Genomic DNA, 19,042 nt, shown 5'->3' on the forward strand with positions numbered 1-19,042 from the left:
GGGCAGTTTATTGCCATCTAGGAAGTGGCTGGGAGCAGGCAGCTTGCTGGCCGAGGCGCTGGCTGCAGACGTCACCAGGGAGCAGCCTCCCAGGCAGTGGACGACCAGGGGGGCAGGGGGTGGTGGGAGCATGCCCCCAGATGCAGGTTGTGATGGCCTGCGTGGTCTGTAGAGGATTCAGAAGCAGTCATGGAGCTGACTAAGAGTCAGTCGCTTTTTATCATCTCCATGCACTGGTGGTTCTAAACAGTGCCGAGTGATAAATTACCCCGTCACCAGTCAGCTGCCACCACCGCTCCAGGAAAGTGCTTTTTTCTTAGTTCGATGTTGGGAGGAATAGGTGGGCTGGCTTCTGCTGAGAGGCCTCCCAGTTTGCTATCCACTTGGTGAAAACAGAAATAGTGTAAAGTGCTAGAGGTTAAACCAGGCTTGTATTGGAGCTTTCTCTTGGGTGGCTGGACTGTGCTTTACCTGGAGGCAAACTGTATGGGAGGTGGTGAGCGGGAGGTGTCGTTTCACAAGAAAAACAGGTGTGATGGCGCCTGGGCTCTGGGTCAGCTCTGAGGAGCTCCCAGCTGCTCAGCTCCTAGGTGCATAGCCAGGCCATCTGGATGCCATTTCCTTGCCCTGTAGGCCCCCATCCTGCCCGCCTGTCTGTCCCAGCACAGGACACAGAGAGACAACCACCACCAGTCAAGGCATGAGTCTTTCCTGATCCGCTGGGGACCCCCTGCCTGGTAAACCAGAGACAGTCAGGGTTATTTCTTCTACTGCAGAGACAGTGTGACCCAGAGGAAAAAGTACTACAGTGTATTATCCTGTAGCTTGGTGACTTTGTGAATAAGTCCTTTCGGGCCTTTTGGGGCCACACTTCTCATCTGTAAAATGGAGCCAGTAGGAGAACTTCAGCTCATAGGATTGTTGTGAGGAGTAGAGGATTTGAAACATTTAACTGCTTAAAAACTGCATCTGGCACCAAGGAAACACTTAGTGAATATGAGCTATGATGATTTTGGACTGCTCTCTAGGCCAAGCTGTTTAACCTCTCCAAGCCTTCATTTCTTCAGCTGTGAATAATAAGTAACTTGCCGTGTGAAATGTGAACCCTCACACAGTGTCTGGCGCATGGTAGATGTTCAATAAACGGGAGCCGATTTTACTCCTGTGCATCAGTGATGTATTTCTGAGCACTTGGCCTTGCTTTTCTGCCTTCCACTGCGTGGCAGGAGAAATGGACTGTGAATGGGGGACAGGGCGGGGAGTAGTTTCAGATCTCGGTGGGTGCTTCCTAAGACGCAGATAAATGAGAGACATGAGTCAGGGTTGAGAAGAGAAGCCAAACCTGCATTCAGACAACTTTCTCCCCATAGCTCTGAAGAGAGATCTCTGCTTATGGTTGTCTCCTGTCAAAGCTTCTCTCTCCCTTCACTCTTGTCTTCCCTGCAGCTACTTCTTAGGGCCACTTCTGCCCTGCAGCTTCCACCTTTGTTGGCTGTCTTGTAGCACTGAGCCTGGCCTCAGTCCAGAGGGAGATGTAGAGAAATGTTGCTTTTCCCAAGGTGGAATCAGTAACTTTTTACTGAATTTGAATAACACTCTAGATGTCAGAGAGGCTTCCCAGGTGGCACTAGTGGTAAAGAACCCGCCTACCCATGCAGGAGATGTAAGAGACGTGGGTTTGATCCCTGGGTCAGGAAGATCCCCTGGAGGAGGGCATAGCAACCCACTCCAGTATTCTTGCTTGGAGAATCCCATGGACAGAGGAGCCTGGAGGGGCCTGGAGGGCTATAGTCCATAAGGTCACAAAGAATCAGACACGACTGAAGTGGCTTAGCACGCACACATGCATGCACTAGATTTCAGAGAGTCCAAGGCTGGGGTATATCAGTGTAGATCCTGACTTGGGGATCTCTCTTTCTCTGCAGTGAAACCCCTACTCAGAGCATGATGGACTCAGCTCTCTTGTGCTGTCACTCTGCAGATGGAAAGGATCTTTGGTTGGAGTCCTGCCCTCATCAACCTTCTCTGCCTATTCAGGGGTGGCAGGTGGCAGGGACCTGCCTCTCCCACGGCAGCTCATTTTGGGTATTGGCAGAATACCAGTATTAGAATAGTGGTATTCTAATTATCAGAATATATTCACTGGTCTTCTGTACCTCCCAGAGAAAGAGGCTGGCCTATTTCCCTTGAAGTGTTTATAGACAACTCTTGTTTCTTTCCCTCTCTTCCTGAAATCTGTTGTCATTTTAGGCTAAAAGTCCTCCATTCCTCTTCTGGAATGTCTACCACACCCCCCACTTCCTGATTTCAGTTGGTTGTGTTTCAGCGTTTCTTTGTCTTTCTTGAAGTTTATCAGAAATTACAACAGTCTTCCAGCGCAGAGCAGAAAGGGACTTTCACTCCCTTGCTCTGAGCACCATATTTCTGTAATGCAGCCTTGGGTTGCGTGAGGCTTTTTGGCATCCACGTCACACAGTTGACTCACTCTCCATGTGCAGTCAACCCCAGCTGCAGAGCCTTTTAAACACAGAGTGTCGCAAGTTACTTGTTCTCCATTTCTGAATTGTGCTGTTGGCTTTTTGAACCTAAAGGGAGAGTATCTATCTCTTTTCTGTTTTACATTTTTAGATTCCCTATGTCATCTCTTCCTACTCAAACTGTTTCAGATTCTGCTTTTGCCATGTGTTGTATTTACTAGTGCTGTTTGTTCCCTGTCATGTAGAAGTTTGATAAATAGCTCTCTTTGTTTTCATCCAAGTCGTTGGTGATTGTGGGACCAGCGTTGGAGGTTTGGATCGGTCCACTGGAGACTAACAGCTCCTTTGGACAGTGCCATTCAGGCTGTTACAGACCTACCAACTGATGTTGTCTTTGTGCTGGGCCACCGGGCTCCTGGGATCTGCTTAGAGGACTTATCTTGTTCTTCCCTTTCACTTCACCTGCTAACTCCATTGATACATCCACAGATAATTTGTGGACAGGGGGATGTCTGCTCAAATACTCTTTTCTAGTCCCATGGTTTGCTGGCTTAGGGCATTGTTTTATTTCCACTTGGATGAGACCTTAGACGTCAGTTAGTTCATTTATAGACAAATGGGTTGATTGAATCAAATGTCCAGCCAGTATTTATTGAACACTAATACGTCCCAACCTCTGTTCTAGGTGCTGGGACATAGAGGTGTACAGAACAAATATGGCCCCTGTCCATACGGAACTTCTATTCTAGAAAAAAGACTGTGATCCAGCCAGGGGTGGGGGAGGGACTTTCCCAAGTTTGCATCGCCACCAGAGGGATATTCTGGGAATGGAATACAGCTAAACCTCTGCTGCTCCATGCAGTGCTATTTCTACAGTGCTCTCTTGTGCTGTTCTAGCTGTTCCATTAATCTCCCATTTGGGAGGACCTCCAGTTCAAGAGTTAAGTCATAGTCAAGCCTACATATCCTTGAAACCATCCTAATAAGCACATGTAGGAAGCTTTACCGAGGGGCCTCACTCAGTTTTCTCATCACTGGAACTTTTTAGACCTTTTGTTTTCTTCTTAAATGTATATCCATCCAGGTTGGACAGGGGTTAAATTAATGTTTGGGAGTCTAGGTGAGGAGCATTCACTCTTCTTAAGACCCCGTCATGACTCCATCCCAGTGGAAATGTAAAAATTGCACAAATTCTCAAAAGCTCTGGAAAAAGTGACAGGTCTAGATTCTGTCTCTGTGAGATGCAGTCTGGCAACAAAGAACATTTCTTTAAGTGAATCTTGTATGATATCTGAGATGGTTTTGAGCAGTACACAGATGACAACTTTTAATTTTAACCCACCTCAAAATAATTTAATGGTATTATTGCTTAGGAAGCTGTTAAATAGGGAAAAATTACTTAAAGCTAATTTAAAGACGATATCATTTTTTGTGGGTGTGGTGAAACTTGTGTGAGTAGTTTTGTAGAGATGGAAGATTGGAAATTGCTGCTGTAAGATAAAGCATTTTGGGTTTTGTATTAAGATTTGTTTGGGAGGAGTGATGTCACCAAGATGGTAAAAATAGGTCTTTGCTGATTTTGCTCCCCCCACAAAAAGATTCCTTTCGGGAACAAAATCAGGCTTTGTCCCTCATTAAGTGTGAAACTTGGGCATGCTTTGATTTATTCTGAATAAATTAAATTTACCCTCAGTTTACCTGAAAAATGGAGATCAGGTATTCTGTGGATTGTGTTTAGTTGCTTAGTCGTGTCCGATTCTTTTCAACCCCATGGACTTTACAGGCTCCTCTCTCCATGGGAATTCTCCAGGCAAGAATATTGGAGTGCATTGCCATGCCCTCCTCCAGGGGATCCCCCCAAACCAGGGATTGAAACCATGTCTCCCACCTTGCGGGTGGATTCTTTACTATCTGAGCCACCAGGGAAGCCCTGGGGGTTGTTGGATGTTACATCAGATGTGTGGATGGATGACTTATAGCGAGGTCATAGCACACAGCTGACATGCAATTAATCTGAGTTAGTTACCCTCCCATCTATTTCTGGCTACCTGTTTGGCTTTGCTAATTTGTTTATCTTCTCTGGGCCTCAGCTTTCCTTGCCTTGAAATTGGGACTTCGGTGAAATAACCTGAATATGTTGCCTCTTGGAAACTTGGTACCTGGGTGGGGCATCACCTAGGACTGACTAGTGCTGTGGGCTGGCCCCTGCTTGTGGCCCCTGGAGGGCAGGGCTGGGCCTTGTTTGTCAAATCAACATTTGTTGATTTGTCCTAAGCATCAACATCTGTCCTAAACATCAACATCTGTCCCAAACATCAACATCTGTCCCAAACATCAACAAGATAGCACAGTACAGTCAGGCACATGGCAAGCAGCCAGTGAATCTGCAGAATGAAGGGGAGAGATGATACCTGTCCTTTCTGCTTCACAGAGTATGTTGAGGGTCAAATGAAAGCACCTTGAAAAGTATAAAGTCCCAGCACATGTCATTTTCAAGTCGATCCATTGTGTGAACTCAGGTCCCCAGGGGTTTCAATTAATAATAATGACAAAAATGTCTTAAGAACAGTCTTGGCTTGCTTTCTTCTACAAGGTTTACTTTTCAGAAAAAGTGAAGTCGCTCAGTTGTGTCCGACTGTGATCCCATGGACTCCTCCTCTGTCCATGGGATTTTCCGGGCAAGAATACTGGAGTGAGTTGCCATTTCCTGGAAAGCCTGCTATGAGTCCAGAGGCTTGAAGTGGATTTACTGAGAAGCTAAAGGAGTTTCACTTTCAGAACCCCTTTCCAAGGCCCTGGTAGGGATCTCAGCAATCAAAACTTGCCAAAGTAGGATGTTTAAAAAATGCTCTTTTTCCTAAAGAGAGCCGTCTAAACTGTGTCAGCCTCAGGCTTCACACAGCAGCATCTGCCCCTCCAGAGACCTGGGGGGATGGGAAGGACTGTCTTCTTCCTCGGCCTCTTCCTCCACACCACCCTGCAGGCTTGTGTACCACTCCAGTCCACTGCCTCCTCTTGGGAATCTGCCATTTTCCAGTGGGATGGCCAGCAGGCTGGCCAGAACTGAGGCCTTTTCGATGGGGCCAGAGCTGCTCAGATCAGGACTGGGCCGGGGAAGGAGGTGTCCCTTCGCTTTCTTCTTTGTCTTTGCTGTTTATTTCCTGTGTGCTGCGCTGTGCTTAGTCGCTCAGCTATGTCCAACTCTTTGTGACCCCCTGGACTGTGGCCCACCAGGCTCTTCTGTCCATGGAATTCTCCAGGCAAGAATACTGGAGTGGGTTGCCATGCCCTCCTCCAGGGGATCTTTCCAACCCAGAGATCAAACCCAGGTCTCCCACATTGCAGGCAGATTCTTTACCGTCTGAGCCACAAGGGAAATCCTTATTTCCTTTAGAACTACTTAAAATGAGTTGCTCACTGATACCTAATGGGCTCATTAGCTTGCTTCCTGCTGGATGTTTCTGCTCAAACATTGATTTTGCTCCAGTGCCTTGCTCCTTTCTCGAATCCTGGCATCCGGACTACAGCTTTCCTTCATCTCTATGGCAACATGGGCATGGACCCTCTCAAGTTTATACCAAATGTAGCGGTTAAGGCTTCCTACTTGGCTGGAAGTTGGGAGGGGCACCTCCTGGGGTGGGCCACCCTCACATCTCTTGCAAGAAGTTCCCCAGCTCCACACTGTCCCTCATTTTCATAGGTAGCTGGGCTCTTGTCTCCTGGTCTCTTGTCTCTTCTCTTAACCCTGGATGCTCCCTCAGCCTCCCCATTTCTTATGCTGGTCCAGGGACAGTTCTTTGGCTTGAAGTTGTTGTTCAGTCGCTCGGTCGTGTTCAACTCTTTGTGACCCCATGGACTGCAGCATGCCAGGCTTCCCTATCCTTCACTATCTTCCGGAGTTTGCTCAAACTCATGTCTATTGAGTTGGTGATGCCATCCAACCATCTCATCCTCTGTCGACCCTTTCTCCTCATGCCCATAATGTTTCCCAGCATCAGGGTCTTTTCTAATGAGTCAATTCTTTACATCGGATGGCCAAAGTATTGGAGCTTCAGTTTCAGCATCAGTCCTTCCAGTGAATATTCAGGGTTGATTTCCTTTAGGATTGACTGGTTTGATCCCTTGCAGTCCAAGGGACTCTCAGGAGTCTTCTTCTTCTTGGCTTGAGGAGGCGCTGTCGTTTCTCTATTGTTATCTGCTGTGGCCTGGCGCAGTGGACAGGGTTTTGTCGTGTAGCTGGAGGGCCAGATCCCCAGTCTCCCCTGTGCATGGGACTCAGCAGCTTTCATTCTCAGCCAAGATCTTAGGTCTCTATGTGTCTGGCCCTGTCTCACATTATAGCCACAGCAGTCCTTTTAACAGAAGCCCAGTAGGTACTAGGGCTTCCCTTGTGGCTCAGCTGGTGAAGAATCCGCCTGCAATGTGGGAGACCTGGGATCGATCCCTGGGTTGGGAATATCCCCTGGAGAAGGGAAAGACTGCCCTCTCCAGTGTTCTGGCCTAGAGAATTCCATGGACTGTATAGTCCATGGGGTCGCAAAGAATCAGACACAACTGAGCACTTTCACTCACTCACTCAGTAGGTGCTATGTGGGACTTCAAAAGATCATTTTTCTGGACCTGCTGAATTGGGCCAGGTGAGGTAAGTGGGGACAGTTAAGGGAGGTCTTTCAGGCTTTACTTAGGCTGCCAAGTCACACATTTCTGAGGACACCATGTATACCGCAGTCCGTGTGAATGGCACTTCCCATGAGAACAGTGCTCCATGAAGTTGGGTGCCTTAGCTCAGCTTCCCCTGAAGAGGACTAGGTTTACAACTGGCTTCCCACAGCTCCTGATTCAAGGGCTTCTGTAATGCCTTCTCTCCAGAACGCAGCATCCTCTGAAGCTCATGGGAACTTTGCCAGGAAAGAAGAGCAAGGAAGAACTTTGGGCACTTTGTTGCTGCACTGGAGATGTCCCTTTGGAAGACATCCCATATTGTTGAGGTCAAGGGTCAGAAGAGGGAAGGACTGGAGGGGAGGCCTGGGGCAGCACTGATCCTGACCTGGCTCTTGAGTCTGTCTGTCCCTTCAGTAAGACTTTAGAGTGTCAATGGTCTGGCTGTTATTTGCTATGTATTCATGTTACAAATCTGGCTTCTTTGGCCTTTTTGATGTGGCTCTGACCAAGAGTTTTGTGAAATATGTCCTGAGGGTTATGCTGGAGTTTACTTAGGGAAATGGATCATAACTTTCTGGCTGTTGGGGTTACAGGTAATACTGAAAACTCACTGCATGGACCTTTAATTATACTTTAATCTTTGAAAGTCAGAAAGATCTGATACCCTGAGGGCAGGGCAGGCTTTGGTGACATGGCAAGGTAGCTGGCTGTGGCAGGGAGTTGAGGGAAGGAGGTTGTAAAATTATCATCTTGTAAACATCCACTTGGCAGCCGACTGCCTTGGTCCAGATCCCGGCTTTGCTGCTTAGTGACTTGTGACCTTGGATAATTCTGTGTCTTCGTGTCTCAGTTTTCTCAAATGGAGTTAATAGTCCTCTCTTAGGGCTATCATGGGGAATCATGAGCTAATAAACATAAAGCATTTAGCACAATATTTGGCACATCATAAGCACCTCATTTATACTTCAGTTCATTGTATGGCCATCATACGAGATAGGGAATTTTGTTCCTCTTTGTGTACACAAAGGAGCTAAAGTTCAGAGAGGCTAAGTTATTTGCCTAAGGAAGCACAACTGGCAAAGGGCAAGAAGAGGATTAGAACTCCAGACTTTCACTCTCTGCTAGTATGTTATTACAGTCTATAGGGAGCAGCCCAGGGTAACCAGAAAATTTCTCAGGTCATAGGATACTGGGCATGGATGGACTGGGATCAGAGCGGAGATAAGAGGGCTTCCGAGAGAAATGCCAGACTTCCTCCTCTTCCTGGCTTCACGGTAATAGACATGGGTGGAACGTTCGCCAAGGCCCGTGCAGAAAGAACATCCTGTGACTCACAGCCACTTCTCCTTCCCTCCTAACCCCTTTCTTTCCATATGAGCAGCTGCTGAAGTTGAGGCTGCAGCCTCAAACTTTGTTTTCTGTCCTTGTGGAGCCCCTTATGGGTCTTCTTGGGAGATCAGATGACCCGTGTGTCAACATTAGACCGTCAAACTGGAAATCCTTGAAATTTTTGGGTGATTGCAATTCACGTCCATATGCACTTACCAGAAGTTCTGACTTGAGATCTTAGAGTTTCCCAGACCTGTCAGGGCCAGGCAGAGCCTCAAAACCCAGCCTGTTGGTTTCCATCCAGGGCAGGGTCTGGTCCCAGCTTGGGCTGCCATCAGGGGGATGCAGCGCTGCACTGCTGTATGGAAATATTGCTCAAACTAAATTGAATCAAAGGTCAGCTCTGCCCAGACAAGAATAGAAAGCACAATTGTACTCGCCTACTGGACGGCATGTACCATAGATATCAGACTGCCTTTAGAGAGTTTGGATTGTTAACATCAAGAATAGTGTTTCATGTCTCTCGCTTTTCCAGGATGAGATTTATTTACCCTGTGGGTAGCAAAGAGCAATATGGAACTCCAGTTTGTTTCTCCTTGAAATCTTTCCATTTCTAGTGCTCTCATCACTGTTGCATTTAGGTATAGAGGGGTGATCTTAGAGTGAGACTTTGTCCAACAGACTAAGTTGTACCAGGTCATGATGCCATTTTACATTTAAATATGTTATTACATTCAAGTCTTACAACACCTTGGTATTATTATCCCCATTTTATTGATGAGGAAACTGAGACTCACAGGTTATGTCTTTTGCCCAAGGTGACTGAGTAAAGCTGTGAATTGAATCAGTGTCTGTCTGATTTCAAGGTTCAGCATCTTTGCACCAACTCATGTTGCCACGTTGCCTTATTCCATGAGTGGCATAGCCAGCTTTTGGTGGCAAAATCTTTATAAAGCATTTTAAAAGAATAAAATGATTTACTTAATTCCTATGTAGTTTAAAGGGCCAAAGGTTTGTAAGCCAGAGCTGATTGGGTTCAAATTTACCGCTTGCTTGCTCTGTGGCCTTGAGCAGGATGTTAACATCTCTGGGTCTGTTTCCTTATTTGAAAAATGGAAAAAATAATACCTTTCCCATAAGCTTGTTTTAAGGATTGTAGAAAATAATACATACAATGTGTCTGATGCTCGGTACATGTTAATCCTCTTCCTCTGCCAACAAAGCACTACCATGTCCCTTAAGACGTTTTATTAATTTTAAAAATAAGAGAAACTTAAGCAATTTATACGTTATATATGAACAATTCTTCCTAATCCAGGCCTGGAAAGAACCCATTCTCAGCCCCTAATTCATAAACTTATCTTCCTTTCCCCTGTTCCCTGGCTTCTCAGGGCCCTGCAGGCTGATTCTGATCCCTAACTCATGGTGCTAAGAGCCTCTGGTCTCATTTTTAGGCAGAACACCTGAATTCCTCCAACTCTTCTCTTTCTTCCCAGATCATTTTCTGTTGGCACCTTCTGTTTGATTTGGTCTTTCTGTTTCTGGACTCTGTTTCCTCCTATTCTGATCTCACCTTCTCTCTGTTCCTTGCCTTTTCCGGGCATCCTTCCCTTCCTTTCTACCTCCCTGGCATTCAAAGGGGCCTCCACACAGTGTTCACCCAGCTGTTTTTTTGCTTTGTCTAATGATGACTTCTTGTCTCTTCTTCTCTTTCTCTTTAGGTCTGGAACTCCCTGGGGCTAATGCTACCTCCCCAGTGTTATCTTTTTTTTCCTTCTGGGCTTCCCAAGCCAGCCTGACTGTGCCTCCTATCCCTACTGCAATTACAGAGCTCCTGACCAGTATGAGCAGCTCACCCACTCTCTCCCTCTGGGGCCACAGTCTCCATTGCCTGTTTGGGGGCCTGCTTACCATTCAGCTTCTTATCAGCTGTCACAAATCCTTGTTCCAGGGACTCCTGACCACTTCCACCTTGCCCGCTTCTCAGTAAGGCAGGTATGCTGTTGCTTTAGCAGATGGATCCAGGAAAGATGTGTCAGATCTCTTCCCATCCCCTGATGTCAGTGTTGACTGATTCTGGAGTGGCAGAGCAGGCTGGGAGGTTCACAGCTCTGTTCCCCTGACCTTCTGTCCCTCTCCTCTTGGAAGGCAAGGGCAGGGATCCTGTCTTTTATTACAGATTCCTGCCTTCAAGAAGCGCTGAGAAATATTACTACTTGGAACTGTAGATCTAGTGTTTTGACTTCAGTAGCTGTTTAGAAATTTCTTGATTAATTAATTAATCAAATTAATCAAATTCCATTCTATGTAGAATAAGGACTTTGTAGTTCCTGGAGCTGTGATGGTCCCGTGGGTCTCAGAAGACTTTGGCTGCCCCAGGACTTGCCATAAAGGGATCAGGAAACACAACCCTAAATATTGTGGTTTCTCTAAGGAACTCTTCACTTGTGTCATCTAAGACTTTATCAACATTTGTTTTGTTTTGAACTTGTTTAATTTTTCCACTTGTATTTTCTGTTTGAGTAAATTCCAGGAGATAGTGAAGGACAGGGAAGCCTGGCTTGCTGCAGTCCATGGGGTCACAAAGAGTTGGATATGACTGGGCAACTGAACAACAACAAATATTCTCTTGCAGCATGTGTGAGTCAGTATTCAGGGCATTCTATACTGTCATTACTGTTTACCTAATCCACTCCCTATATAGCTGATCTCCATTTACAGAAAAATGTAGGGTTGGAGAGTTTAAGCCTCCAAGGGCACATAACTGGAAAATTCTGGAACTGAGATAGGAACCAGGTTAGTCAGACTCCAGAACTTGGCATCTTTCAAGTCGGTATCCTTGGCAAGCCCTCACTGTAGAGAAAGAAACTTCTGGGTTGGGACTCCCGGCCCAGATGAACAGCAGGAGTTCCCGAAACTGTGTGCACCCCAGCTCCCAGCTTCCTCTCATCTGCTCTAAGGAGTCACCCCAGGGAGCAGTCAGGTCACCCTGTCTTACCCCCTTCTCCAGAACCCTGAACTTACCAGGGAAGCCCTGGTTTTCCTCGGGAGGGTCCAACTGTCTCAGTGAAGCAGGCGGGAGCTATCCTTGAAGAAGAAAGTGGAGCCCTAGCATCAGGAAAACAAACTGAAACAACAAAAAATACCCCAAAAGACACCTGAGTATGTTTGTTCCCAGCTCTTTTCTGGCAGAGAGATGTTTCGCAGTCTTGTTTATACAAGGTCCTGCTTAAGCCGAGTAAAGCCAGGAGTGAGAATCTGGCTGCAGTTTCTCTAGGCCGTTGCCCCTGGAACAAGGTCAGGGCTGGGGGACCTCCTTGGGTCCTTTTAAGAAGAGTATCTGGGCTTTGGAAGCTGACATGATCTTTCTCTACTTCTCTATTTTTTTTTTAATTTGCCTCTTCCACCCACTTCTCAAGCAGCTGATCGCTGTGGTTTCTTTTCATGTTAAACAAAGGAGACTACAGCGATCTTGAAACTGGAGCCGGGGACTGGAGGGCACTGACCGGGAGTAACCCCGCTGCAGGCTCTGCTGAGGACTGCCCTCCTCCGCCTTTCTGGGCTGCTGCCCTCCCTCCTCCCTGCTTCTCCGTGGTGCTCAGGCAGGCTAGGAAGAAGCAGAAGGAACACTGAGTGGCCATGAGAGCATCCCCTCACGCCCACCCCCTGTATCCCCCTGGTGCAGTGATCCTCCCTGCCACACCCTTCTCCCCTGCCAGGAAAGTGTTTCCTTAGCCTGCTCAGAGAGGCCTGGCTCTGAGGACTGGCAAGGAACTGAGGATTCTGTCCTGTTCGTCCTCAGCCCACAAACACACATTTCACTTGTTTTGTTCTTTGGACACCAAGCTCCTGAATTGGTTTTTTTTCTTTTTTTTCTCCTCCTCCTTTTCTTTGCCCCACCTCCTTTTCTTTGCCCCACCTCCCTGCATACAAAGCAAAGCTCTCTGGAAAAGGACAGACCACTGCTGGCTTCTCCAGGCAAAACCAAGGAGGCTGATTTCAGCTGATCAAGTATTTTGGTCCGCATTGGAGATATGGCAACAGGAGCCTTATCTTGGGGCCTTTTGCTGGATGGTGACTTTCAGTCTTCTCTTCGGGCAGCAGGGACCCATGTTTAATTTAGTGACCGGTCCAGTTCCCTGATGACCATATTCTGTGACAGTATTTATAGCCTCTCAGTTACCCTTGTAAACTCCTGAGGCTCTTTCCCTCCAAAAGACTACTTTCATTTTCTTGATCTTTGTTTTCACAACAACCTATGAATGTTATTAGCTCATCTTATATCTAAGGAAACTGAGACCCAGAGAGATTCAGAAACGGAGAAAAGTGAGGTTCACAATTGAGGTTAGAAAACAGCTGAGCTGGGACCTGAGTTCAGATTTTCTAATGCCAAGTCCAATGCTGATTTAGTTTAATCCCAAGTGTACCTTTTAGTACCAATAATAAGACGATCCCTGAGATCTTCTATAACCCACACATTACAGATAGGAAAATTGAGGTTATGTCAGCTCACGTGGAAAGAGTTAAATGGCCAAGTAAGTGACTGTCTTTTCTATTAAGTGTTTTCTTTCTAGTGTCCAATGATTGGTTTTTCTTACTAGTCATTTTCTATCTATGCCCATCCCTGCAGTGATGTTGTAGAGGTGATCATTCCCATTGATTCTCTGTAAAATGCTAGATTTCTTTATTCTTTTCTAAAGTTCTGATTAGGCAAACCAGTCAGCTTCAACCTTTTCTTCACCTTATAACAGTGTCAGCAGAAAGAATTCATAATTCTCTCTGACTCAGGAACTCAGCCAGGCTGAGTATAACACACACATACACACACACATACCTTGGATCATAAATTCAATATTGACTTGGTTGGCAAAGTCACTTCTGTGTTCTTATCTATTCTGAAAGCATATACTTTAGGATCAGACTAGCATTGAAGCTAATGAGGTGTCTTTCCTGAAAGTGATGATGGTATTAGCCATCTTTATTGAGGACTTTTCTTGATTCTAGGCCTTATGCTGGGACTTCAGGTACATTTCTCTTTTAACCCTCAGCTCAGTGCGGTGAGGTAGATGCTCGTCATCCTCATTTATCCTGTTATGGACACTTCTCAGGCCCTGCTTCCAGCTCCCACATGCCTGACTGTCCTCCTGACCCTGGGCTGATACAGCTGAGGAGGTTAGAAAAACTCTAGCACTATCTTGACCTAGTTTGTCTCACACTCATATCCTGTTTCACCCTTCGCTACCCACAGCAGGTCATCTCAATTCATTGCTTGATTCACTCATATGTGTTCATCCACTCCTTTATCATCTACCACTGATGGGATGCCTCCTCAGTGCCAGGCACTGCTGTCCTTTTGAGTAAGTCCTGGCCCTTGAGCACTTCTGTTCTTCTGGAGAAAATGATGTGGTCTCAGACAACTGTAGCTCGGGGGAAGCACACATAGGAGGCTATTAGGGTATGGGGGAATGGTCACATGAGCCAGCTTGAGGGCGTCATGTCAGGACAGACTTCCTGGAGGAGATGACTCATGGCCCAAATCTGAAAGAAGGGTCAAAGTTAGCTAGGGTAAGAGGAGAAGGGCCATTTCAGGTATCAGCCTTTCTTGATATTATTGGCTTCTCCACTCATTTTCCTGCCAAGAAAAAAAATGGAGAAAACTGGAGACCACAGGTACAAAATCACCTTCCTCTGGCCTCACATTGTACCTGGTCCTCTTCCTTTTCCCATCCTACTCCCCAAATCTTAGGTTCTGAGGAAGCTCCTCTATGCTTATCTGCTTGTGTTTATTTATTCACTCAGAAACATTGAGAACCATGTGTACGTAGCACTATGTCTGCAGGGTGTCCTGGTCCCTGCATCATTGGGAGGTCTTCCTTACCCTCTCCTCATCAGCCACAGTCTCTGGAGATTTCTGGCTCTCTGTTCTTTTCCAGAACCTGGCTTCAGTCTGTTCAGCCTGATTCCCCCCTTGAAACAGATAAGGCTCTTCTGGGTCAAATGCTTCCATGAATTGCCTTCCTTTGGCTCTGTCATCCCTCGCTCTGCTTTTTCTATTGATTTGCCTCTTCATCACCCTTGTCATCCTTGGAAGTTCCTTGAGGAAAGTGTCTGTGTCCCTACCTTTTCTCTATACATCATTGTGGTACACTGGTCAAGGTGAGTGAAGTAAACCCTTCTCAATAATCCCAAAATTATTATCATTTTTTGAGCAACTACCATGAACCCCCTGCTCACTATTCATGCATTAGCCAGTGTTAGTGAAAGTCACTCAGTCATGTCCGACTCTTTGTGACCTCATGGACTGTAGCCCTCCAGGCTCCTCTGTCCATGGGGATTCTCCAGGCAAGAATACTGGAGTGGGTTGCCATGTTCTCCTCCAGGGAATCCTCCCAACCCAAGGATCAAACCCAGGTCTCCTATATTGCAGGCAGATTCTTTATTGTCTGAGCCACCTGGGAAGCATTCATGCATCACATGCAAATATCTCTAATCCTCATACCTTTGAAAAGTGGGTACTGTTACCCTTACCTCCTAGATCAGAAATCTTGGACTTAGGAAGGCAAAATGAATTTCTCAAATCCATGCAATTCATAAACAGCAGAGTCCAGCATCAAAGTTAAATTATTCTGTCCCTATACCCCTGAACTTTTCATTTCACTAATGTTTCCCAAACTTGGCTGGAATCATCATGGTGGAATTTTATAAAATTCTGATGCCTGTGTCTTAGCACCAGAAGTTCTGATCACGCAGAAGTTGTTAGGGGGTGTGGCCTTGGCATTGGGATTTTTGTAAAGCCCCCCTCAGGAGTCTCACGGGAGCTGAAGTTGAGAACCAGCGCGCTCCGCACTGCCTTCCTGCACCCATGCTGGCTGCAGCTTGGTGTTCGTGGCGTGTAAATCTGAATCCACGTGTGTGGTGTCCATGTGACCAGAATGCAGGTTCTTCGTAGCCAGGGATCTTTGGCATTCCCTGCTGCCACCCCGCATGGCCCCCACCACCCTGTGCATGTGCCCTGCCAAAGGTCGTTGACTGTGTAATCAGCCTCTTGGCTCTCCTGGCTCATCCCGAGGATTCACTGAGAGGTGGCTGGGGTTTGATCACATCCAGAGGTTCTCATCAGCAGAGCCTGTTGACTTAACTGAAACGTCATGTAAACGCAGTGCGCATGCTCCTTTGACTAAAGCATGTTGCTTGTGACCTAGACCCATCGCATGTGCAGTGGGGTCAGCCTTCCACCCTTCAGCAGCCTTGCTCTGGAGGGAGGAGATTATTCTGAATTTGCCTGGCACAGTGTCGATTCCTGCTCTGGCTTTTCACTCTCAGGAGTTGCCTGCCTGGTCACAGACCAGGTTAGCTCATGTGCATATTCTTCTGCCTGGGTCTCAGGGAAGTTTTTTTTTTTCACCCCTCTCTTTACAGATGAGGCAGTGGAGACACAGCTAGGTGAGATGACCTGGCAAGTACATGATGCGGAACCCAGGTTTTCTCACCCCTCAGTGTGGGACTTTTTTCATTGTTCCACAACAGTCAGTATCAGGCTTTCCAGGTCAGACTGCAGTTGAAGCCACTAACTTTCCTGTCTTCTTCCTGTTTACCCCTGCCTTTGGGCTACTGGGATACCGAGGGTGTCACTTTGTGTCTCTGAGAATGCAGTTCTAGTGACCAGGGGTCCTGTTTACTCTTGGGGTGCAGCCTGGGAGTCACCCCAATATCTGCGAGCCATTCTTGGACCTGTACAGCTGAAAGGAAATCTTCTTTGATGCCCCTCAGATACTTTTGAAATCTTCCCAGCCCTGATCCCATCTCCTGGTAATTATTTTCCAGTCATCATTCATTGGTCAGTAATTCTTTGCCTGATCTGGGCACTGGGATGCAAGGATAAAAGACAAATTCTGTGTCCCAGAGGCATAGTCTAGGGGAGATAATATGCAAATAAAACAACAGCCCTAAAAGGATGGTCCTCAGAACCCTTACATTAGAAATACAGAAGATGCTTATTAAAATGTAGATTCTTAGGCCCCACTCTAGAGCTACTATTTCAGGATTTCCAGGAATGCAGCCCGAGAAATTACATTTTAGCATGTCCCTCGGTGAATCTTCAATGCTCTGAGGTTTGGCAGCTACAGAAGTGAATGCGATGGTGAGAAGGCAGTATCATATGTGATGGGGAGTGTGGCAGCCTGCAGGAGCACCTTTTCTCAGGAGGGACACTCACTCGGCCAGGACCACTTCTTAAAATGTGTCATGGGGAATAACTGGGAGTTAGCCAAATAAGGTGTAGCCAGAGAACTGTTTCTCTAGAGATGTGAGTCAGGCTCTACCTTTCTGTGGTGGTGCTTTAGTCACTAAACTCTTGTGACCCCATGGACTGTAGCCCACCAGGCTTCTCTGTCCATGGGATTTCCCAGGCAACAGTACTGGAATGGGTTGCCAGTTCTTTCTCCAGGGGATCTTCCGGACCCAGGGATTGAACCCTGGTCTCTTGCATTGCAGGCAGATTCTTTACCAACTGAGATTATTAAAAGTTTACTTTAGCAGAACATGCCTGAATCAGACAGCACTGATGAGAGTCTGGCTGGATTTTGAGACCTCCTTCTACTTTATCTCTGCACATCACCCCCTTAGCTCCCAGGATTAACTCCTGTCTTCTTTTTAAGCCTCACTTCACAGCCCTGTTTTCTGATCAGACATCTGTTTCTCATCAGTTAAGTGATTTGGGTTTGCTAGGTTTGCCCCCTAGAGGTCGGTTCATGCCAGGGCCTGTGGGCTGCAGTCTCTCAGAGATGTCTTGATGAGCCGGCCTTCTCTTTATTGAATGAAGTTGGGTTGTTATGAGAGAGGGGCAGAAGGAGAAGTGGACACTCAAATGAAATATGGCAGAGAAAATGAGAGCATTTCAGTAAGGGGGACCCGCGAAGCATCTGATCACCTCACAGTTTGGAGATAAAGAAGCTGAAATTCGGAGAGATGATATGAAAAATCCAAGTGATACCACTTAGGCACAGCCTCCAACTCTAGGGACTAAAATTGGATTTCTGGCTAGTGCTTTTTCTGCTTCACTACCCTGGATTGGAACCTTTTCTGTAAAGGTGGAGGGTTTATTATTTAAAGTGATTCTGTAGGAAACCCTGCAGCAATACAATCATTTACTAGTGTTGATTTTTTTTAAATGTATGCATGTGAATTTTCTTAAAGCAGGGGCTGGCCTGGGTGTGGGAGCTCTGTATCACGTGTTCCATGTCTGGAATTGAAAGACCAGGCCTGTGAAAGCACCTTGATATGCATAATGCTCTGCACCCGAGGTTCTCTAAGGGTGGGCCCCAGACCAGGGGGTGACAGCATCGCCTGGAAGCTTGTTAGAAATGCAAATTATCCAGCCTCACCTCAAGCCGCTGAATCAGAAACTCTGGGGGGTAGGGGACCAGTTTTCACAAGCCCTGCAGGTGATTCTGATGCCTCTTCAAGTTTCAGAACCACTGTTTTGCATCAAGAAGAAACCAGCCCTTGGGGCTTGTGGGAATAACGTTTTAAATATCTCTGAGTTTAGCTGTCTGAGATGGCAGTGGGGTAGATAGGAGCTGCGGGGTCAGGGTCACAAATCTCAGATTTGTTTACTTACTCTTGGAAAAGCGAGAAAAGGCTATGTGTGTGTGTGTGTACAGCAGTGTCGTACTTCACAGCTTCAGAAAGCACTCTTTTCACGTCTCTGCTGTTAAGGCAAAATTCCCTGAACCTCATTTCTCTATGTGCTCAATTGGTTTAAAATGAGGTAATCAATATTAGGATATTTTGCTCCATTGTGCTTTTTTTTTTCTTTTTAGTTACTCATGAAATGAAAATGAAACACTATTTCTCCCGCAGGCTTGAAACTTCAGGACTTCCTGGTAGACAATGAAACCTTCTCTGAATTCCTGCATCTCAACCTCTCTCTGCCAAGGCCAACTGTGGACAAGATGCTGGGGGCTGATGTCAGTCTCCGCAAGGTAAGCTGTGATCTTCACCTTCCCTGGTGGGGCTCATGCAATGACATTATACGAGAGCACCTGGAAGGAAATGAATAAACTCCTGTCTTTGTAACGGTGCTGAACGAGGTTGGTGGCTCCAATGCAGCGTTGTCTATTTTTACTTCCCTGCTCAGGCTGGCCCTGCCACAGCATCCAGAGAGTGGAAGGTGCAACCTCGCATCATGGGCCAACTGGTTGAAATAAAACTGATTTCCTGCCTGTCAATTGGCATGTGTTGATTTTGTTTTTTTATTTTGTTTGTGAAAGTCGCTCAGTCGTGTCCGACTCTTTGAGACCCCCATGGACTGTACAGTCCATGGAATTCTCTAGGCCAGAATACTGGAGTGGGTAGCCTTTCCCTTCTCCACGGGATCTTCCCAACCCAGGGATCGAACCCAGGTCTCCTGCAGGCGAATTCTTCACCAGCTGAGCCACAAGGGAAGCCCAGGCATGTGTTGATAACGTCTTCCTAAAGGGGAGATGAATTTGAGATGAATTAAACATTAAAAAAAAAAAAAAACCTCACAGTTCTGAAACAATAACTTGGGTTGAGGATTGTTACCTAAAATA

General features: G+C 46.6%; 1 protein-coding gene across 7 annotated transcripts in view; it reads left to right on the top strand.

Moving 5' to 3' along the window:
• Positions 1-19,042, top strand: part of ABCA1 (ATP binding cassette subfamily A member 1) — a 133,169-nt gene that overhangs the window by 41,255 nt on the left and 72,872 nt on the right. For all 7 annotated transcript variants that reach the window (XM_043927175.1, XM_043927178.1, XM_043927173.1 and 4 more), the window contains one exon: positions 18,330-18,451. In XM_043927175.1, the coding sequence (XP_043783110.1) occupies positions 18,330-18,451 (122 nt within the window). The remainder of the gene's footprint in view (positions 1-18,329; positions 18,452-19,042) is intronic.

Source organism: Cervus elaphus, chromosome 16 (genome assembly GCF_910594005.1).
Source record: "Cervus elaphus chromosome 16, mCerEla1.1, whole genome shotgun sequence".
Classification (NCBI taxonomy): domain Eukaryota; kingdom Metazoa; phylum Chordata; class Mammalia; order Artiodactyla; family Cervidae; genus Cervus; species Cervus elaphus.